This window comes from Biomphalaria glabrata, chromosome 6 (genome assembly GCF_947242115.1).
Source record: "Biomphalaria glabrata chromosome 6, xgBioGlab47.1, whole genome shotgun sequence".
Lineage (NCBI taxonomy): Eukaryota > Metazoa > Mollusca > Gastropoda > Planorbidae > Biomphalaria > Biomphalaria glabrata.
The window spans coordinates 26,294,709-26,318,607 of NC_074716.1; the positions used below are offsets into that span (position 1 = coordinate 26,294,709).

The 23,899-nt window shown below is 36.3% G+C and overlaps 1 protein-coding gene across 1 annotated transcript in view; it reads left to right on the forward strand.

Annotated features, from left to right (window-relative positions):
• The first annotated feature begins 383 nt into the window (after window positions 1–383).
• LOC106070591 (probable insulin-like peptide 7) overlaps window positions 384–23,899 on the forward strand; it is a 44,889-nt gene continuing 21,373 nt past the window's right edge. Inside the window, exons 1-2 of the mRNA XM_013230530.2 lie at window positions 384–577; window positions 14,937–15,072. Of these exons, the coding sequence (XP_013085984.2) occupies window positions 535–577; window positions 14,937–15,072 (179 nt within the window). The 5' untranslated portion in view covers window positions 384–534. The remainder of the gene's footprint in view (window positions 578–14,936; window positions 15,073–23,899) is intronic.

A 23,899-nucleotide genomic window follows, 5' to 3' on the forward strand; every position in this document is an offset into this window, starting at 1 on the left:
TCCCCCACTACCTATACACTAATCTATTAAAAGAAAGAATAGATCTATATTGCCAGATGTCAATCTAATAGTCTAAGTTTGATACCAGACATTTAAATAGAAAAAAATTATATCAAGGCAATAAATAAAAGTGATAGCATTTCTTGTTCTGTAACTTGAAGTCAGCGGGAAAAAAAGTTTCAGACTTAATGCTATTTTAGAGAGTATTAACACCACACACACAAATAAGACACACACACACACACATGTCATGCTTGTGTAGACTTGATACTTGGCTATCGTTTTCTTGGGTCGCGCAGTCGCTGTCTCTGTTGGACTTGACGTCATCTTCGCGCTCAATCTCTTGGGACGTTCTGTCCAGTACAAGCCAAGAGGGGCGGGTGGGGGTGGCAAGTCTTAAAAAGACAATGCTGCAAGTTCTTTTAAAGGACGATCATTATGTCCAGTTGTCAGTGAGTAAGAACGACAGGTTTATTTCTTGACCACACTGGCCTAGATACAACAAAACAAAACTTTAACTTTGGACATATCTGTATGTTTGTATCATTTAGCCAAGAAATGGTTTTGAATAACTATGGTAAGATACACATCTCTAGAAACTCATGACTCATTTTTTTTTAATTCTTGATCTCTGCAATTATTTTCCATGTTCTGACAGAATTGTTCATTTTTCACAATTGTTCACTGTTATGATTAAACTTCAATAACATTTTTTTTTTGTAATCAGAAAACATTACTTCTGGCATAAACTTATGAGAATGCATGCTCTTTTTATATAACACAAATTTAAGTTTATAAAACCAAAAATTAATTTAATGAGGTCAAAATCAACGATGTTATCGTTTATTAGGAGAGAAAGAGTTAATCTGTTACATATAATTGAATGCAAGGTTTTTTATTTTTTATTTTTAGATTGGAGATTTCCGTAAATGGCACACACACAAAAAAACACAATATAAATAGCTCAGCCTTTTGCTGTATCGGTGTACAGAATAAAGGAAGTGTTGCTAAGTTTTGATTTTTAAAAGGTCTAGAGGGTCATTTATGTGTGCACCTTTTAGCGCTGCACAACCCAATGTTCTAAGCTCTTTCAATTACATCACAAAATAAGTTTAATGTGAAGGAAACTTAAGACTTTTATTCTATGACTTGAAGACTTGTTTTAAAACTAAATGGGCAACTAACTCGAGATAAAAAGATCACCCACTGCGAATAGCGATACTGCCACAAATATGGCTCAGTCCTTTTTAAATTTAGCTGGCAACTGAAACGTTCAATGTATCGTCCTTGAACTTATTATATTTATCGTGAAAATCCCAACTAGAAATCAAGCCCGTTACATCTATAATCTTTCATTCTATTTATAAAACAAAAATGTATACACAAACAAAAACCCAAGCAAAACCGGGTAAATCAGCTAGTGTAATTGTAATTGTTTATAAGTTTCGGACGTTGTCTCAGAAAATAAAGACTAAAAAGTCCTAGTCTTCAAGAACTGCTGAATGGTGGCATCGGGCAGAATTCGAACTCGGTTACATCGTGACGACAGCTGATATCAAATATGTTACAGAGAGTCTAATCTGTTCAATAATTCGGTACTTTCCGGCCGGTGACGCAATACTTGTTGAGGTACTTAACCTAAATCAGCCTGAAATGCAACGACGTAGCTTAGTTAAAGTCTCTAATTACCATGCACGACTAGACTGGCAAATAGAATCGCGTAGGACAGACTTTTCTTCTGTTAATAAGAAGAAACGTCTGTAATTTATAAGATAAGATAAGATAAGTCCTAGCTTTTTTGATATTTCGTTTTGATGAGTTTTTCTTAATTAAAAAAAAAAGTATTTTGTTTTTTTTTCTAGATTATTTGTCTGGGAATTTAAAAAAAAATCATATTCTATGTTTTCTACAGCAAATTTGTGTCCTACAATAGCTTCGCCTGTATAAAAATGTACTCTGTGAAATTGCTTTAAATAGCTTTTAAAAAGATATCAATCTGGTATTTAATGTTTTATATTGACTGTTTTAAATAGACTTCGAGCTAAATGTCATTATTAAAAGTGGAACTTAAGATTACATGGGCGTAGCCAGGAACTTTCTTTTTGACGGAGTTAGAAATTTCCCTCACGGTATGTTAGGTTTTTTTTTCACACACCACACACTCTCACACATTATATATTATACAAACATTAATATATATATATATATATATATATATATATATATATATATATATATATATATATAAACAATATATATATATAAATATAACATGGCCATACACTTGAAAGAAATCGTGTTCCAATGGAACTGAGCCTCTGAGGCTTTATTATCCGCTGCGTTCAGGAGGCTTTGAGGGTTCTATTTGTAGTGTAAGAAACCCTGGTTTACAATTCACTTTTACTAAACATTGTCGTTATAAAAATGGTATTGCATGAGAAATAAAAAGAAAAGAAATTATGTTCTAACATTGTGTGACGTCCCACTGGAGACACAACACTCTGTCGTCATTGACCCAATATTATGTTTAATGAAATGCAAACAATGTAGTTCTGCTTCATCCGATGTGGGAAAATATCTAGGTCGCAACTGGACTTGCGTAGCCATGCGATACACTGTACTCATCGAAATCGAACACATTGTCTTTAAGTAGCAGCTCCTTAGTATGGAAATAGTTTGAATTAGGTGCCCTGCATCGCTCAATTCAACTTTGTGACTAGCTGTGAAGAGGTTTGAAACAAAACACACAAACAAAATACGGATGTGGGCGTTATTGGTTAAAGTCCCTGGAGGTGATCAATAAATGATTAGAGGTGGAAGAAAAAGTTTCTTCTAATAAACAATTAGGAACTGATACCAAAAAGAAAGATTTCCCATGAGGCGAGAAAAGGGAGTTGACTGAACAGGAAGTTAATGCCCTTACATGATTCGTTCATTTATTTAACAAAAATGTGTTATTTATACATCTCATGACCAAAAGAGACAGACATTTTTTTTAAATTCATTATTTCAAAAGCAATAAAATCTTGAATTAGCTACAGTTCATGTCTTCACCCCTCAGCAGACCTCTTTTCAGATCGTCGTACGACTCATTATGAACATAGGGCTGGGTGTTTTGTGATCCAAAGACTATGAGATGAACTGTGGTCTCTCTGCGCCTCAAGAAGGTCAACAATACAATGACTATAATGCTTAGGGTTAGATCAATGTTAAAAATTTAACAAAATTCCAAAGAGAGTTTGTGCTATCACACAATGATTTCCTTCCAGTGCACGACCATTATCACACAAACTCAGAGGCGGCCCTCATCGGATCCACCTATTTGCAAAGAATATTCAAGAGATGACTTTGTTTTGATTGCCCAAAGCCATACAATTTTAAAGATTCATTTGGCGTGGTGAAAAATGTTTTTTGTAAAATGTTTTACATCTTTCGAATGTTCTTTCAAAGTTGAAGATAATCTTCTAATAAGTTTTATTAAAAGAAGGTAGATTGATAAATGCAGAAATCAGAGTCAGAGAACAGAATAAATTCCTCGCGTGACTATTGTGTCTTATACGTTTAAAATTTAATCTAAGGGTTTAATTCATGGATGGGCGTTTAACAAGCAATTTCCAACAATCGTTTGTCATCAATATGTTGTTTAATTTAAAAAATTCAAAACAATCTATTATCGATAATAATTTTTTTCGACGTTTTAACCAAATCAATGTTTAAGATGTGCCAATTAAGTAATTTTAAAATCATTTCACGCTCCTACGTTTTTTAATTTAAAAAATAACCTATTATCGATAATGTGATTTTTAGACAGGCAGAAAATGAAATGTCAATATATCAAATAAGCGATTTCAAAAAGTCGATTAAAAGGCGATAATGAGATTTTTATATTTCTGGGCAGGAAAATTAAATTAAAAATATATCAAATAAGCGATTTCCAACAATCAATTGTCATCAATTTCTTTTTAAATAAAAAAAAAATACCTATAATCGATAGTCAGTTTTTTTCAACCATTTTACATTAGCATGTTAAAAAAAAAAAAGTCGGAACAACCTACCAATGCTACCTATATTTATGATATGTTCTGGAAGGAAAATTATAGATGACGGACAGTCTGACGTACAGACAACACATAACTAATAGCGGTTTTTCCCTTTATATAATTTATTATCCTGCACCTTTTATAGCTGTAGAGATGTGGGTAGATGTTACACCCACACAAACTGAGGAATTGTTGCTATTGATTAATACGTTCCAGTTTGTCCAACTGTCTATTACCGCCTCTCAAGCATCAAACAATAAAAGTTTGGCAATCTATTTCTCAATTAAAAGAGTAGTTAAAGAAAGAAAACAAGCAAAATAAAATAAAAATACTTAAAAAATAACAAAGCTTATATGAAGTGTATGTGTATCGATTGGTTTGAATCAGTCATGTAATTAAATTTGTAATAGATCTAGACAAACGATTATTAAAATATGCACGATTAAAAATATTTTCGCCAATTGTTTTTGTTTTAGCGCAATTTTATGCTTTTAGCTTTCTCAATGCGCTATGATCCTATCACTAGTCTGGACCAGTTTTTAAGCGGGTAGGGGAAAAAAGAAGGGGGGTATCTGAGTGATCGCTCTTTAAATGTATTTATATTTTTAAAAGTCAGTGATCCGAATTCAAATTTGAGGCCAAAGACCTCTTTAGCCTTCTCAAGCCAATAGGGTAATCACTGTGCCTGGGAGCGCGAAAATAGGTAACTATAAATAATAAAGGGGAATAATTCAACTTATAGAACCTAATCAATCTAGTACAATTATTTTCCCTTGTTCGAGATACCAAACAAAATAATTAATTACCTATAGTTTATTACCTTATTGTTTTATTTTTTACTGATTCTTGTGTTGGCATGTAAAAGAAATAATTGTGTCGAATTTCAGCTTGATCCGAGATTAGATGTGGGAGAAATAACGTGTACGAACCTTTTACCAGAAAGAGTGAAGTGATATAAGCTTTGTAACAAACGCCATAAATTACATCTTTAAAATATTGGAGATATAGTAAGAGTAAGTCTTAAGTTGGGCAACGTAACAATCCCGTAACCTATCCTAGTTGTCGGGGCAATTGTATTGATTTGAGGATGAAGCCAGTGGCGTAGCTAGGGTGGGGAGAGGAGGGGGGAGAATTTGAAGATCTCCTCGGGCCCCCACTTGAGCCCCCAAATGAGTGTCCGAAATTTGTTTTTAAATAAATTAAATATTATATCACTGTCATGTAATCTTGCTTTTCACGTTGTTATATAAGTCAGTGACCGTGTTGCATGTATTCCACACAGGCTATTAACTCTTTCCGTGCGGGGTTACTCTCAATTTCAAAGATTAGCTCTGACTAGTGCCGTGTCACTCTCAGGAAGTAACTGGGTATATAAGGTAGTGTATTTCATCATCATTATCATTTAAGACGAAACCTGATAAGAGCACTGAAAACAAAATCACTTTCTCCAGAAGTGGAGTTGTTTTCACCAAATGGAAGAAACCAGAGTGACTAAAAGAACATGAAGAAGGAGTCTACCACAGACAAGTTTTTTTTTTAAAATCAGCAGTATTGGTTTGTATGGGCAATCAAGTTAGGGAATCAATTGTTGGGAAAGACAAGCAAGCTTGTTACTTTTCTCTGATGCTCGGTTCCACCCGAGATGTTTCTCATCAAGAACAGGTATCCCTAACAGTTCGTTACTTGGATGATGATAATTTCGAAATAAAAGAATCAGTCATTGGTTACTTTGACATTTTGAAACCTGATGGACAACATTATGAAGAACTGGTTCTGAAAACTGGACTTTGGACTGGACTTGATCTGTGCAGAGGTCAAACTTATGATAACACGCCACAATGAGTGGCCCTTCAGAAACGTCTCTTAGACATAAATCCAAAGGTAACATTTCTGAACTGTGATAATCACTGTATTAACCTGGCAGCTCTTCATTCTGCTGAGATCCAGCAATTGTCACCTTTTTTATTGGAAATATACAAGAATTGTACAACTTATTTTCCAATTCACCCAAGAGATGGGCCAAACTGGAGCCTGGAGTTTAAAAAAAAAGAGAGTATGCAAGGTGGTCCGCAAGAGAAGAAGTTATGTCGGCAGTTTCCTTTGCTTATCGACAAAATCATCAAACTGTTGGAGAAACTTTCCGAATCAACAATTGAAAGAATGGACACTAGAAGTAGTGCACAGAATTTTCTTCATGTAGTGGAAAGTTATGAAATTTTTGCTTATCTGGAATACCAGTCAAATCTTCTGCGCCCAATTAATGTAGTTCAGAAGACATACAAACGTCTGGACTGCAAATAATGAAGCTGAAGAAGAAATTAAAACCCTTTCATGCTTTCTGCAAAATGATAAGAAACTAACAGAACTGATCACTGTGACAGGTTAGCGATTGTGATGTGTGTTTGGCGTGTTTAATGTCTAGGGGATGATTATTTTTAAAGCTATCACACACCAACCCGTCAGCATATAAATCGGGAGCAGGCACGGAACTAGACAAGCAATGAAAGAAAGATACAAAGTTAAAAATTGAAGAATATTTATTTACATAAATATTTACATAGAAGAATAAAAAGGGGAAGGGTTTGCATCTGTCTCTAATCAATACTATATTTAATCATCATTCTTGCAATTAATAAGAGAGTATGTCACTTTGTCTTCTGAACTTAGCTGGTTGTCCTGCTTGGGTCGCAGCTGGCTGTGTCCTGGCTTGAGGTTCTGCAGCTGGAGGTGGCGCTCTAGCGGGTAGAGGGTTGCCGGTGATACAGTTCTAGTGGAGTCTCAATCCAAAGTTCTGATATCTGTAGTGGGCACAGTAGAGCGGGTGGCCGGCTACCGTGGGCACAATTTTACTGCGGGCAGAGCTGATCTGCCGTGGGCAGCGTAGTTAACAAGATAAGTCCGTGACTTGCAGAGGGTTTGGCGTAGCTATGATGTCTCGCACAGACTCTGGGTCTATAGGGACGTCGTACCTAATAAGTTGACAGGTGGGCTGTCGAATAGGCAGGCAAGTAGAGCCGATAGCGCCAAGTAGTAGAGTTGAGTAGATCCACGTAGACAGTAGAAGATACTCAACAGCAAATATGGCTCCTTTTTGTCTCGAAAGGCAATGGATGCGCCCAAGTGAGTCACTGGTTTTGGCTTAATCTTGAGACGGGGCAGAATCTGGTGTGGCTAATCAAGCCAATTCTAGAACGGCAGACTTTGCCACAATTCGTACATTTGTATGCCTCTGATTTAGGGCTAGCAGACAGGGCAGCTTTCTTTTTTTCCCTCTTGATTAAAGTCGCTTCAATTCTTTTATTCTCAGCAAGGGTTGTCCCAGCACGCACAGTCTGTCTCCATGCACTCCGGTCTTTGGCTATGTTTTCCCACATACTTTCACTGATGCCTGAGGCTCTCATGTCTCGCTTGCAGACATCTCTATATGTTAGTCTTGGGCGGCCCTTGGGTCTGACTCCTTCCACAAGCTCAGCATATAAGATATCTTTCGGGATTCTACCATCTGGCATGCGGGTGACATGTCCGAGCCAGCGTAATCTCCTTTGTGTCAGGAGAGCATACATGCTGTTCATATTGGCCAATCTCAAAACTTCCTGATTGGAGACATGGTCCCTCCAAGAGATGCCCATTATGCGTCTCAGGCAGCGCAAGTGGAAACTATTCAATCTGTGCTCTTGGTACATGTATGTTGACCAGCTTTCACTGCGTGTGTAGTGCTGAATAGCACTAAGTACAAAGGCAATAGACTAGGTAGATAATGCCAAATAAATATGCAGGAGTGCAGTGCTGAATAGCACTAAGTACGAAGGCAATAGAGTAAGTGATCCAAACAAGTAGGCAATAGACTAGGCAGACAATGCCCACTAAATAGGCAGACACCTGAGGGAGGCTGCGGATAAATAAAGACAAATTAGGACATGTCTCTCATGCATCTTATCGTTGCCCTCGACTGAGGTGCATTCGTCAGATTGGTAAAATTGCTTTAGAGCACAATGGAGAGATGATGACAAATGGGATTTGGAAACATAGATGGCTGATAGTAGCAATATAAAAATGTACATAAAAGGGGAAATAATAATCTCAAATAAACAACACATGTTGGAAGAGAAAACGGGGGGGGGGGGGAGAGATAGGCGGTGGTCAGCGACCATGACGCTATTGTTTACACATGGCTGTCGGCCACAAACAATGGAGCAAGCTTGAATGGGGAGAGCGTCCGTTAAAGGGACGCAACTCTCGTAAAAGTAGAATGACTAAAGGGGAGATAATTCATCTCTTTTCTAAGCGCAGTATTAGTGCGCTAGTAAAATTATCAAGGTGGTCAGCCTAGATAAAGAAACAAAATAAGATGTACAAATATATACATATTTGCATCAAAGATCAATTGGGCAACGTGGCATTAATAGATTAATGCTATTCATAAATACATACATAGGATATGTTTATGTTTTCTACTTACGACAGTGAGAAATACACAATGCACTAATTAAATATAAATGAAATAATAAAATACACATGATAATATCCAGTGAGAAATATACACAAAGTAATTAAGTGGAAATGTGATTAAGTTCGGCTTACCACCAAGTATTCCTCTAAGAGTAAGAATAAATGAAATAGTCCAGACTCGATTGCTCAGCTAGAATGAGAAAATGAGAGGGTCTGGCTTGATTTAATCTACCTTATAAAGGCTGCGAGATATAGGCGGAAACAGGAAATGGGATTGGCTAACTCACGTGGGTGAAGTCCGACAAGAGTCCCACCTTGGAGTGTCACGAGGCGTGTTGACCCGAGTAATCTCTTTGATCAAAGAGAGACGTGGGAGGGAGGGGAGAAAGATTGACTTGCATTCCACCCAATGTGGTGTCAACTGCGACCGTCAGACATCCGGCGGGTAAGACCAAAGAGACAGTGTGTTTATCTTTCCCCGATCAAAGGGAGATAAGTGAAAAAGCCGCCAAGGTGGTGGACTCAGTCTAGTGAGAAGAGGAAAAGGTGGGGCTGGTGATGAAATTGGGGATAGAACGGGGAAATAATTTAAAATAAAATGAATAAATAATAATAAATAATAATTAATGCTGTGATAAAATTGAGTGACTCTGACAGCAAGCTTTTGACATGTCACAATCACCCAATCCATCAAAAAAAAATGCAAAAGCAGGTAGTGAATGCTATGTTCCTGTAATCAAAATAACCAGAAGAAAGAAAAGACTTGATGGGGAGTTGAGTTCTGATGTAGTACTGTCAATAGAACTGCAATTCAAACGTGTTGCAACAGAAGTGCTGGGCAGACTTCATATGGAGATGAAGGACAGATTCCAAAGGCTGGTAAACCATTTGGACACCTTTGGGTTTCTTCTTAAACAAAGACACCTCTTGGAGCCTATGGATGATGACATGCTGATGAAAAACGGTGTTCCTTTTTCTGTTTGATTAAATACAGGCAAATCACTTGTTCATTCATTTCATTGATGCACGAGATCTTTTCATCAACAAACCAGTGCCACAATCACCAATTGACAACTTGAGGAGCTGGCTTTATATGGTAATGATGTGTGCTCAAACCTTGCAACCTCCATCCGAATACCTCTAACTCAGGTCACTTCCATCGCGTCATGTGAGAGATTATTCTCAAAGCTCAATTTCATCAAAGAATATCTCAGGATCACAATGACGCTACAAAGGCTTAGCATGGCTTTAATGTCAGTGGAGTCACAAATACAAGAGAGTATCGATGTAGATGATGTTATAGATGCCTTTGCTGCAAAGAAAGCACGACGTGAAGCGATATGAACTGAAATTAGTCACTTATGCATTATTTCGCTAATAAACAAAGGTATTATTTATTAAAAGATTCTTATTGATTATTTCTTGTTAATTTGACTGATATACTGAACCAATTTGACTGCTATACTGTACCAATTGGAATGTAGGCTTTTGTATTTATTAAGTACGTTATCTCATTTCATGATGTCGAATGTTAAAATGCTAGGGCCCCCAAAGATGTCAATCCCCTCCCGCCCCAAAATCCCTAGCTACACCCCTGGATGAAGCTATAAAACTAAGTAAATAAATAATATAATGATTAGCTACAAGCAATTAGAAAGCCATCTAACATAAATTGGTTAAGGGTGTCCATAGACTTCCTTTACCTTTCAGAGTTCATAGTCTAAATGGATCATTTCAAAAGGACACAAAGCGCCTTAACACTCGACCAACAGACTCCGTACATTATATTTGCGTCCCTTGTTACAAAGCTTATATCAACTCACTCTGTCTGTCTGTCTGTCTGTTAAAAGGTTTTACACGTTAATTCTCCAACTTTGTATTCTTGGATCAAGTTGAAGCCTTGCACAATTATTCATTGACAAGACATTAATCAATAAAAAAAAGTAACCAATTAGTCAATTAATTACTGGTAATTAATCATTTTGTTTTTATATCAATAAGGGAAATTTTAGGATTCATAGATATCGCTAAATATTTATGGGTTTTCTCCCCTTAGATCATTGCACACGTTTTTTCATCCACACCCATTCTCGGATCAATGCTAAAACTTAACATAATTATTTGTTGTACCTATAAAGTCCATCCATCCCGTGGTGCTACAGCCTATGGAGGGCTCTGGTCTGCTTCAACACATCCTTCCATTCAGATCTCTCTTGGGCCTTTCGTCTCCACACCCTAACCCCAAACATGAATCAATTAAAAAATAAATAATTAGTCAATAAATTTTTGGTAGTTAATTATTCTGCTTGATATCTAATAAAGGAAATAGCTTCTAAATTATAGAGAGATAGTTTTTAGTGCGGACTTCTCCCCCCTTAGATAAGCTTTGTTTTTGTTTTTTTTACTTATTTAAAGTTTGATTTGTTTTTGTTCTGCGCTGTGTGTACAGTGACACTGGGTGATCGTAAAGTCTCGCTGTGTACAGTGACACTGGATGATCGTAAAGTCTCGCTGTGTACAGTGACACTGGATGATCGTAAAGTCTCGCTGTGTACAGTGACACTGGATGATCGTAAAGTCTCGCTGTGTACAGTGACACTGGGTGATCGTAAAGTCTCGCTGTGTACAGTGACCACTGGGGGATCGTTGAGTCTCGCTGTGTACAGTGACACTGGATGATCGTAAAGTCTCGCTGTGTACAGTGACACTGGGTGATCGTAAAGTCTCGCTGTGTACAGTGACCACTGGGTGATCGTAAAGTCTCGCTGTGTACAGTGACCACTGGGTGATCGTAAAGTCTCGCTGTGTACAGTGACCACTGGGTGATCGTAAAGTCTCGCTGTGTACAGTGACACTGGATGATCGTTGAGTCTCGCTGTGTACAGTGACACTGGATGATCGTAAAGTCTCGCTGTGTACAGTGACCACTGGGTGATCGTTGAGTCTCGCTGTGTACAGTGACACTGGATGATCGTAAAGTCTCGCTGTGTACAGTGACACTGGATGATCGTAAAGTCTCGCTGTGTACAGTGACACTGGATGATCGTTGAGTCTCGCTGTGTACAGTGACACTGGGTGATCGTTGAGTCTCGCTGTGTACAGTGACACTGGGTGATCGTTGAGTCTCGCTGTGTGTACAGTGACACTGGATGATCGTAAAGTCTCGCTGTGTACAGTGACACTGGATGATCGTTGAGTCTCGCTGTGTACAGTGACCACTGGGGGATCGTCTCGCTACTGGAGGCCGATGTGATAAATAAAAACAGAAAAACGCAATGAATTCTATCGGTCAAGTTCTTAACTTGTCTGAAAGTGAGCGTGAAACTTGAAGCCATGAATAAATAATCAGTGAAGTCCTTAACTCACCATTCATGTCAAACGAACAAGAGACAAAGTTATTTCTATCCCACTGACTGTCAAGTATGATTGAAAGATCGCTGCTTACCTGTCCTGTCCGTATGGGTAAATATGCTTCCAGTGACGACATCCCAACAATGAGGCCATCTAATATCTCTTCTGCTTGTACACTTTAGTCATGGTCTAGTGCCACAACAGCATGTGTACTTGGTTCAGACAGTCAACGTAATTACAATATGCTAATTTCATTGCACACGCACGCACACATCTCAAGGTCATAGTTGTATATTATTTAATGGAAACGTTTACTAAAGAGTAACGGAAACAACTCTTCACTTCTGAAGGTGTTAATAGTATCTAGTACTATCTACAATAAATCTTTCTCTAGTTGGATAAAATCTCTACGTAAAGAACAAGCACTCGCTACTCTAGACCAGACGATTCCTTGATACTGGCAAGCGGAGGCTGAGCGATAAAGCGCTGGGCTTCCGGGGGTCCCACTGAAATTATTAATAATATTATTAAATATATATATATATATGTCTTTCGAAATCATTAAAAATATGCTCACTGAGATTATTTAAAATATGCCCTCTAAAATCATTAAATATATGTCTATCGAAATTATAAAAAATATGCTCACTGAGATTTTTTAAAATATGCCTTCTAAAATAATTAAATATGTCTATCGAAATCATTTAAAATATGCCCTCTAAAATCATTAATTATATGTCTATTGAAATTGTTAAAAATATGCCCACTGAGATTGTTTAAAATATGCCCTACAAAGTCATTAAACATATGCCCAATGATATTGTTTAAAATATGCCCTCTAAAATCTTTTGAAATATGCCCACTGAAATCATGCATGTCAACTGAACTCAATCAAAAACAAATTGACCCACTCAAGACTTAAGAAAAAAAAACTGCTCACTGAAGCGTGCTAATGGGGTAATTAATAACCCAAGTTTAATAGATCCTTTGATAAAAGCGTATTTGATATAAAAAATACCGATAAATAATTGACTAATTGGTTCATATTTTAATTGATTTATATCAATACATAATGCTTAAAGTTTCAACTTGATCCGAAAATGGGAGTGTGCGAAATACTGTGTACAATTATTTAAATGGACCAAACCCTACATATTTAGCCATATCTGCCAATACTGAACGTTTTATTTCCTTTGTTTGTATCAAATAATCACCAGTAATAACAATAATAATAATAATAATCTAAAATGTGTCTTACAATTTGTGCATTACACCAAACATTATAACTATAAGAAACCAAAGTGAACATTCACACCAGACTCACTCATAATTTACATGTGACAAAGTTTATATCAGATTGTTCTTATTGGCCTAATAAGTAATTCTTGTTTTAGTCAATAAATTATTGTGCCAAGTTTCAACTTGATCCGAATTTGGGTGTGGGAGAAATAACGAATCCAACCTTTTACCAGACAGACAGACAGACAGTGTGAGTTGATATAAGCTTTAAAAAAAAACAAGTTCGTTGAACCTACCAATATTTTTAGAACATAAGTTAGGACTTTTTGTTTCGGACTTCAGAACTCTTATGACCTCATTAAACTACGATTATGAAAGTCCAGTGTCAGGTGGTGTAAACCACTGTGAAAATGTTCAAAGTTGACCTCTGATTAAAGTGCATGTGAAGGTTTTGTCAATCTTCTTAACTGGTTAAATTTACCAGTATAAAATTTAAAGCCGTGACAGGTGATGATACTGTTGCCTAAGTATTCCTTCTGTTGGCATGACAGAAGTGTCAGGTGATGGTACTGTTGCCTAAGTATTCCTTCTGTTGGCATGACAGTAGTGTCAGGTGATGGTACTGTTGCCTAAGTATTCCTTCTGTTGGCATGACAGTAGTGTCAGGTGATGGTACTGTTGCCTAAGTATTCCTTCTGTTGGCATGACAGAAGTGTCAGGTGATGGTACTGTTACCTAAGTATTCCTTCTGTTGGCATGACAGTAGTGTCAGGTGATGGTACTGTTGCCTAAGTATTCCTTCTGTTGGCATGACAGTAGTGTCAGGTGATGGTACTGTTGCCTAAGTATTCCTTCTGTTGGCATGACAGTAGTGTCAGGTGATGGTACTGTGGCCTAAGTATTCCTTCTGTTGGCATGACAGTAGTGTCAGGTGATGGTACTGTTGCCTAAGTATTCCTTCTGTTGGCATGACAGAAATAAAAACAGGGATCCTGAATAAATTAGGACGTAATCATCTTCTTTTTTTGAAGTAACGTCTGTAATATATAAGATAAGAAGATAAATCCAACAGAATTTATTTAAGGAGAACTATATCCGGAAGCCTTTAACTCAAGGCAGTCCTACTGTATGGTTTTGAAACATGAAGAAACTGAAGCAACAACAAGAAACGTACAGACCTTTATCAACAGATGTCTGAGAATTATCTTTAAAACAAGAATAATTGTGCACAATTTCAGCTTGATCCAAGATTAGGCGTGGGAGAAATAAGGTGTACAAACTTTTGGCCAGACAGACACAGACAGACAGACAGACAGTCAGAGTGAGTTGATATAAGCTTTGTAAAAGAACGTATCGGCTCATTGTACTAGATGAGAGTAGAGATTGGCCTGTTTTTATTATGTTTTATGAAAGCCAAGGAAAGATAATGTTGATACCTGGAAGTAGACAGCAAAGGCCAAAATACCCTTCTAGATCTGTGACACACAAGTAAATAATACTTTAATAAAGAACAAAATACTTTAGCCAACAAAAGAAAAATGGGGGGGGGGAGCACGTCCAAGTGGACAAAGTATTATGTTAGATGTAATACAGACTTAAAATGGCAGGGTTTTAGTAGGTTACAGTTACAGAGACAACTTACTCTTCTCAAGTTTCCTATAACGCATCAGCTCCGATCTACCTCAGCTAAAGTTGATCAAACTGGAATACATATAGACAACTGTACATTTGATGTCTCCACTGGTACTGAACCATATTATTCGTCAAATTTTTTTATGTATTTATTTGTTCTTCCTCATTTTGTATATTTAAACCTATTTGTCTTTGTTCTCCCATTCTTTCACTGTGTTGGTGTAGATTCCCTCACACCAAAGTCTGCTGTCACGATGTTCTCAACGTGTGTTCTAGCCTACCTAGTACTATCCTGGCACATTGGAACAAGTAGCGCGTCCGTAGCTGAGGAGCAAGCCTTTTATACCATGGCCCGAAACAGGTGAGTCGACGTTTCTATCTTTTCAACTAGAAATCTCTTTTTTTTTCAATTCATAATACCAGCTCACACATTCCTAGTTGAAACAAAAAATTTGATTCATTTAATAGTGCAAAATGTTCATTGTCGTATCGAGCTGAGTTTAAACTCGAGCTGTCTGACAAAACATTAAATACAAATTTCAAAAGGATCACTACGTTAATTGTTTAACTAATTAGAAATGTATTAAAGCCCAGTGACTCAGGGTGAACTAACAATTATATTAAGGTTTCCTGATTATTGAATATCAGTAATATTCCTTTTTATGAAAAATCAATGTATTTAATTTATTATATTTTTATTTTTAACATGAAGTGCGAATTGATTTTTTTTATATCACTAGTATTTAATTTTTTATATTACAACTTTAAAAGCTTTATATAACTGCTAATATATAAATATAATAACAGTGACCTTGTATACGTAATACTTTGCTACAATGACGTAGGCTTGCACTACTAGCGTAGTAATGTACACAATAGACAAAGTACTTCCTTACATCCATCAGATACAGAGTGTCTAGTAAGAGAGCTTGAAGAATTATTTTTGATGCATCTAAAGTTTTCATACATGTTGATGAACTAAATGTCCACTTGAAAGTTTTCATACATGTTGATGAACTAAATGTCCACTTGAAAGTTTTCATACATGTTGATGAACTAAATGTCCACTTGAAAGTTTTCATACATGTTGATGAACTAAATGTCCACTTGAAAGTTTTCATACATGTTGATGAACTAAATGTCCACTTGAAAGTTTTCATACATGTTGATGAACTAAATGTCCACTTGAAAGTTTTCATACATGTTGATGAACTAAATGTCCACTTGAAAGTTTTCATACATGTTGATGAACTAAATGTCCACTTGAAAGTTTTCATACATGTTGATGAACTAAATGTCCACTTGAAAGTTTTCATACATGTTGATGAACTAAATGTCCACTTGAAAGTTTTCATACATGTTGATGAACTAAATGTCCACTTGAAAGTTTTCATACATGTTGATGAACTATATGTCCACTTGAAAGTTTTCATACATGTTGATGAACTAAATGTCCACTTGAAAGTTTTCATACATGTTGATGAACTATATGTCCACTTGAAAGTTTTCATACATGTTGATGAACTAAATGTCCACTTGAAAGTTTTCATACATGTTGATGAACTATATGTCCACTTGAAAGTTTTCATACATGTTGATGAACTAAATGTCCACTTGAAAGTTTTCATACATGTTGATGAACTAAATGTCCACTTGAAAGTTTTCATACATGTTGATGAACTAAATGTCCACTTGAAAGTTTTCATACATGTTGATGAACTAAATGTCCACTTGAAAGTTTTCATACATGTTGATGAACTAAATGTCCACTTGAAAGTTTTCATACATGTTGATGAACTAAATGTCCACTTGAAAGTTTTCATACATGTTGATGAACTAAATGTCCACTTGAAAGTTTTCATACATGTTGATGAACTAAATGTCCACTTGAAAGTTTTCATACATGTTGATGAACTAAATGTCCACTTGAAAGTTTTCATACATGTTGATGAACTAAATGTCCACTTGAAAGTTTTCATACATGTTGATGAACTAAATGTCAACTCGGAAGGATACCAACTTGGATGTTATTATTTTTTAATTGTTTTATCACAAGAGGAAGTTTTTATTGCATTAAATCAATCCACAGACACCAGAAAACCTTGACCAACTGCTCACCTTACACACACACACACACAGTACAAACAGCTTTTCCCATTCAAACAGCTAAACGTCTAATGGTTGAACCTCTTCCCATTCAAACAGCTAAACTTCTAATGGTTGAACCTTTTCCCATTCAAACAGCTAAACGTCTAATGGTTGAACCTCTTCCCATTCAAACAGCTAAACGTCTAATGGTTGAACCTCTTCCCATTCAAACAGCTAAACGTCTAATGGTTGAACCTCTTCCCATTCAAACAGCTAAAAGTCTAATGGTTGAACCTCTTCCCATTCAAACAGCTAAACGTCTAATGGTTGAACCTCTTCCCATTCAAACAGCTAAACGTCTAATGGTTGAACCTTTTCCCATTCAAACAGCTAAAAGTCTAATGGTTGAACCTCTTCCCATTCAAACAGCTAAACGTCTAATGGTTGAACCTCTTCCCATTCAAACAGCTAAACGTCTAATGGTTGAACCTTTTCCCAATGTCTCGGATCTTCTCAGGACCGTTATGAATCATACAAGCTTCAATCCTTGCATGAATCAGTTCGAATCGAAGCTTATCTACACTTGGTAACAGACATCAATTTTAAGTTGGTAGATAGAATTCTCTAATGTTATATTGTTCTCTATGTTGTCTATCACAGAACAGACCTGTGCTAACTGTGAGGGATCTCCTTCTCTGAGAGTCCTTTTCCCTACTGTCTTCTATAATAATTAGACTCGTCCAGTTGTGACCATTGTCTAGTCTTGACTAAATCTTTACTCTACATTAGAAAGACGTGTTGGTTTGCTTTTCAAAATTAGTTGTAGTTACTTTGTTGTTGTTTCTTATCTTATCAAATACAGACGTTACTTGAAAAATTTTATTGCGAAAATTTTTTTTTTTTTTTGAGGATTCGAATAAGAGATAGAGCCTTTTCAAAACAATTAGATCAATTATAAGACATCAGTTAGGCCAGGGGAGGCGCGGTGGCTGAGCGGTAAAGCGCTTGGCTTCCGAACCGGGGGTCCCGGGTTCGAATCCTGGTGAAGACTGGGATTTTCAAATTTGGAATCTTTGGGCGCCTCTGAGTCCACTCAGCTCGAATGGGTACCTGACATTAGTTGGGGAAAAGTATAGGCGGTTGGTCGTTGTGCTGGCTACATGACACCCTCGCTAACCGTAGGCCACAAAAACAGATGAACTTTACATCATCTGCCCTATAGACCACAAGGTCTGAAAGGGGAACTAGTTAGGCCAGGTTCACATCTAACTTTACATTCACTTACACCTATCCTTTGATCTGCGGGACCGTTGGGGCACTACACAAGATCTGTTAACCTTCTTTCTCCATTCTTATCTCTCATTTGTCTTTGATATAATTTCATTTGGATGTTCTTTCTGAAAATATTGAAGCCTGCCTGGGTGGACCTCTTCGGGGGCCGATTTTGAGTTTGTGTTTCCACACAAACTGTCTTTTGTAACCTTGTTATCTTTGTTTCTTTCTGAGTATTTTATTCGATTTTAATGTTATTTGTATCACACAAACGTTTCCAAACAATTCTTAAGATAATATACATCTAGCCTTTATCATTACTATTACTTGTACTAAAATCGTATTTTAACGTTAAGATATTTGTGGAAGGATTCAATTGCATACTAAACTGATCTATAGAGATTATAAGCGCTTTTAAGCTTCTTCATTTTTATTTAAATTGATTTCCATGAAAATTAATACACTCATGAAACCATAGAGAGTTGTATAGATATTTCCATCATTTAGACCTACATATTATTGAGAATATAAAGCCGAGAATTTAATTCCATTGATTTCCAGCCAGTAATGTTTTTTAAAGTATGAGGTCTTCCATAAAAAATGCAATATTCAAAATGTTTATGGAATAAAGGCGAAGTTTTGTTTTTACTTTGTTCTTCATGTTACTTTCATTGGATCGTATCTTCTATCTTTCTATAATTTGGATATAAATATAGTTTACTATTTTAAATCTGTAATTCGCTCCATGTATGAAATTCCGTGAGCTATCAATGACTCGGATCATTTCTACCGTCATCCCAAATATGTCTTCTCATCCTGTTTCTTTTTAAAACTCTACGGAAGGACTAAAACAGTCTTTAGAAATGTTTACTTCTACCTGGTAGCTGAGAGTGAAGTGAAAGCTAAGTAAACCTGAAGAAGATCGGTAGACCAGGAAGCTATGTTGGCAGGATGGACATAGACCCAACTGAGGGAAATCTCCCGGAACAGAGAGAGTCTGCTGATGGGGAAGTAGTGTTACAGCTGTTGGCTCCATTGGAAGACAAAGGGTTGAAGTCAAGAAAGAGTTGACATACATGTGCATTTAGTTTATTAGATGCCTAAGCCTTTTCTGTCTGGGGAATATATACCAGCGTTTCTCAAACTGTGGTTGGCAAAGTCTATGACAAGGGGGTGCAAAGAAGTTTGATTTATTATTGACGAGAAGAAAAAATATTTTCTCAGTAGTCAAAGTTATATTACAATGTTATCCAAGTAAAGAAAAAAATATAGTTAATACAATTATTTAACTACAGGAAGTCGTTTATCTTTTAGTTGTTTTATATATATATATATATATATATATGTCACGTTCTCACGTTAGTCATCTGCAACAATGTCATCTCGAACTATTTGTTTTAAAGAAGAAAATATTTTAGTTCGTCTGACTCTTATATTTGTTGACTTTCTTGTATGTGAGCAAGAGAATTTCGTCTGTTGTACTTCGCCCTGTTGTACTTCGCCCTTCGCCCTGTTGTACTTCGCCCTGTTGTACTTCGCCCTGTTGTACTTCGCCCTGTTGTACTTCGCCCTGTTGTACTTCGCCCTGTTGTACTTCGCCCTGTTGTACTTCGCCCTGTTGTACTTCGCCCTGTTGACAACTTTCGGAGTAAACGAAACAAAAATGACTAGATGTCTTGCTTTCGAGGATAATTTCACCACGTACGTATATGGCTAGATGTAACTTGAATGACTTTCACCTTGATGTATTCTAACAGGAGAGGACAAGAAGGGAACGGGATATGAAGAAATGTAGGGGCGATATAGTGGGAGCTTATGAGAAGCGTAAGAAAATACTACAATGTGGAAAGATTTTAACATTAATAGACAAGATTTAAAATGTCACACTGTGACCACTGTCGCCAGTTAAATAATAACAAGTAGTTTGTGTTACGAGCGAGTGAGCTGAGAAATGTAATTACATGTGGATAAAAAATGCGCAGAAATTATTCTAGAGTTGTTTTTTTTTAAATCTTCAACACTTTCATGCTGTATGTACCTGATGCACCGAAGATCTTGATATTTATGGGTTTATGAATATCTTCAATTTAACTCTCTCTCTCCGTAATTATTTACCACATTCTGATGGAATCAACGTTGGTATCGTCAGTTAGGAGAGAAAGAGTTAAGTGTAGTGGATAACTGACCAGACATGCAAATGTAATATGTAATGAAAAGCAATTTGTTCAATAAAAGCTTATATAAGGGAACAAAAACTGTTGATATTTCTCACAATACTGCAAGATTTTTTTACCATTTCCTTATAACATAGAATTAAATAACTGCCATTAATTTATTGCTGAACAGGCAGTATATAGGAGAGTTCAACGTGTTGTCTTCAACACTATTATTGTATAGTTTCAACTTGATACGAGAAAGGGGAGTGGGAGGAAGAACATGTAAACAAAATCCTGCCAGACAGACAGACTGACATCATGAGTTAATATAAGCTTAAAAAATGTATAGGCACAATCACATTTCTTTTTTTTTTTTATTTTAAGGACCTTTTTTTTGTCTCTATTGTGTGCTTTTCATTTTGTCACTTCATAATGATGACCCCCCCCCCCTCCTTTTTGCAATTCTGTACATGAGCTAAGGCTATTTTTAAACGACAAGAAAAGGGGAAAGTTTTTTAAAAACAACTGAAGACTTTAGAAGAAAAAAATCCTTCATGTTCTATTTTATTTTACTTTTATTTTTCCATATGCTTATTTTTTACATTCTGTCTGTCTCTTGTATGTAAAACTAATCTTGGTATCCTGTTTTAAGTTTCAACGAAATGCATCAAGTTAAGACTGAGATTGATATTATGTTCAAAGATATATCTTATCATTTGAGATGTTCTACATTTAATGTGCATATAAGAAATCCAGTGTCTATATATTTCACTTTTAAAGCCTCGGGTTGCATTTTAAATGAAGAAAAAAATGTGTTCCTATGCTACATATTCAAGTTGAATTGATAAGTAAAACAATCAAAATAGAAATAAATATTTATTTGAATGAAGGGAGCACAATTTGTATCCCTCCCTTTTCTTGATAAAACAAAATTAATTAATTATTGCTAATTGATGAACTTTTAGTTTATTTCTAATTGATTCATGTGTTGTCATCGACTAATGAAACCAGAAAAGTTCAAACGTGGTCCGAGAATTGGAAGTGGAAGAAAAGAAAATGTAAAACAATTCACCCAGACAGACAGTAGACAGACAGAGGGATTGTAACAATTACAACACAAGATGCTTTTAATAGTAACAAGAATTTCTAAAAGCAGTTTTTATATTTTAAAAAAATGCCAGAAACATTAACTTTGATATTTTCGAGTTTAAGCAGAAAAGATCTAGATCTCAAAGAAAATATGAATAATTAATAGGTGTAAAGTAAAACCAGGCATCAAAATAAGTGTAGGCAGAGTTGATCATCTCTTCAGACAGTTCAAAATGTCTACATGATTTATTGCTGTCTTTAGCCTAAGCTGCTCAAGATATAAAGCTCCATTGTGTCTTGCTGTTGTTGTGGTGCTGCAATGCATTTTGTTGTCCTATTTCTAAATGCATCCTTTCGCCATATTGTCACTTTCTTGTACATAGAAATATTTTTTTCTTGTTTTTTAAAGTGCCCTAACCGTACTGTATGTGCCCTTGTTAACGGTGAAGTTTCAATAAAGTAATTTTATTATTCCAGTATTAATACTAAAATTTACGACCTACGAGCTATTCTCTCACAATCTGGCACTGCCAGAGTCGAAATTTGCTCATGGGAAATACAATTTACTTAAGAACTTTCTGATCATAGTGGTAGGCTTGCAACAGTCAAGCCCTCTCAAGTGATGCAATAAACAATTTCAATGTGTAGCTTTTTGGTAGATATATCCTGAGTTTTTTAGTTCTCCAGGGATTGTCAGGGCTAACTTTTCTCTTGAAGTTGATGACCTACGGAATGGGCCTAGTCCCCTGACACAAGCACTGATTTAATCAACGATTTAACAGAGATTTAGCCACTGATTAACATAACAGACAGATTGACACATAGAACGTGTGGGCGCAATTATCTTCTCTTTCGAAGTAACGTCTGTATTTTATAAGATTAGGAGATCTTTTTCTTATCTTATCTTCTTTTCTTATACAATACAGATGTTACTTCAAAAAAAGTAGATGATTACGTCCTACGCGTTGTGCATTTAGTCATGCATGTTGACCAATGACTTAATTTCTGCAAAGTCACTGTTTTTTCTGGCTGCCTCAGACAAGCTAAGTCTTCATTATGCTCAAGGTGCCACAGAGAAAAACAAATCGCCCCTACTCCGCAAAACTATAGGCGCTAAGCCCTGGTGTAGGTAAAGGCGGTTTTCTTTGGTCCCCTAAAACCTAGTTGGATAAATGGCCTCCAGCCAGTGGCGTAGTAGGGAGGGGAAAGGGGTCCAAATTTTAGAGTACCGCGGGCCCCCCATTGAGAGGTCCCAAATGAATATCTTAATATTTTTACATTAAATATTGCCATGTAATCTTGAAATTCACGTGTAGTCAAGAATTCTAGACAGCATTGATCTAGATAATGTTACAGATACCTTTGATGCACAGAAAGCACGACGTGAGGCGATAGGAATTGAGATTTGTCACTTGTGCATTATCTCGCCAATAAACAAACGGTATTATTCCTTAAAAGAGCCTTAATGATTATGTTTTGTTCATATTACTTATATACTGTACCAATAGGAAATATATTAATTAAGTGCATCATCTCATGTCATGATGTCGAATTTCAAAATGCAGGGTCCACTTAAAAGGTAACCCTCCTGCGCCTTCAGCAGAAAGTATTCTCCTAGCTTTATTCTGATACGTGGCCTCCAGAGAGATCTATAGTATCCGGTCATTGTACTGAGCTTATGTAGGTGTACATCTAGGTTTCCGATCACGATGTTTCTGGAATGTGAGTGCAATATCAATGCAAAGAGAGAAGATCATATTGCAACTCTTTATTGTAGTTTCGTTTCACGTCTGGACCAGTTATTCTCAATTCTTTGTCTTGGCAGCGTTGATTCATAGAATATTTTATATCAATTTATACTTTAGTCCAGTGATGGGCAAACTAAGGCACGCGGGCCAACTTCGGCCCACGCCACACGTTTTGAAATAAATAATTTAAAAAATACAAACTTCATTCACAATGTAAGAATTCAATTTTTCAATGCCGGATGAATCATTAGTAGAGTTTCATGAGTAGCCTTACTACGTTTGGTGTACCTTTTAGGAGTCCACCCAACTCTAAAGGGTACATGACAGTTAATGAAAAATAAAGGCAGTTGGTCTTTGTGCTGGCCACATGACTTCCTCGTTCACGGTGTCCCAGAAACAGATGATTCTAAGAGGGGGACTTCCTTTTCTATTGTATTCAATTGTATTCAAACATGTTCGTAAAATATTTTTGCTATTCAATGTCGAATTAAAAAAAAAACTCTGATTGATGTACTACTAAATGTACCTTCGATAGTAACTACATCCGAAGCTGATCCAAATTAAGAAGAACTATTATCGACACACTCATATGTAATACAGTTTTAGTTCAATTATGATATCAATAATTCTAATACTAAATTTCTGTATTTTCTTAATAAAGTAATTATGGCCCACAGAAAATTTTCCTTTCATTTTTTGGCCCCCGTCTTCAATAGGTTTGCCCATCACTGCCTTAGTCAATCACTCATCTTTCGTCGTAGGGGTGCTGGGTCTGTTCGCTTCACTAAATCCCTTCACTTAGTCCAAGTCAACGCCTGTTTTTTAGCAGGATTAC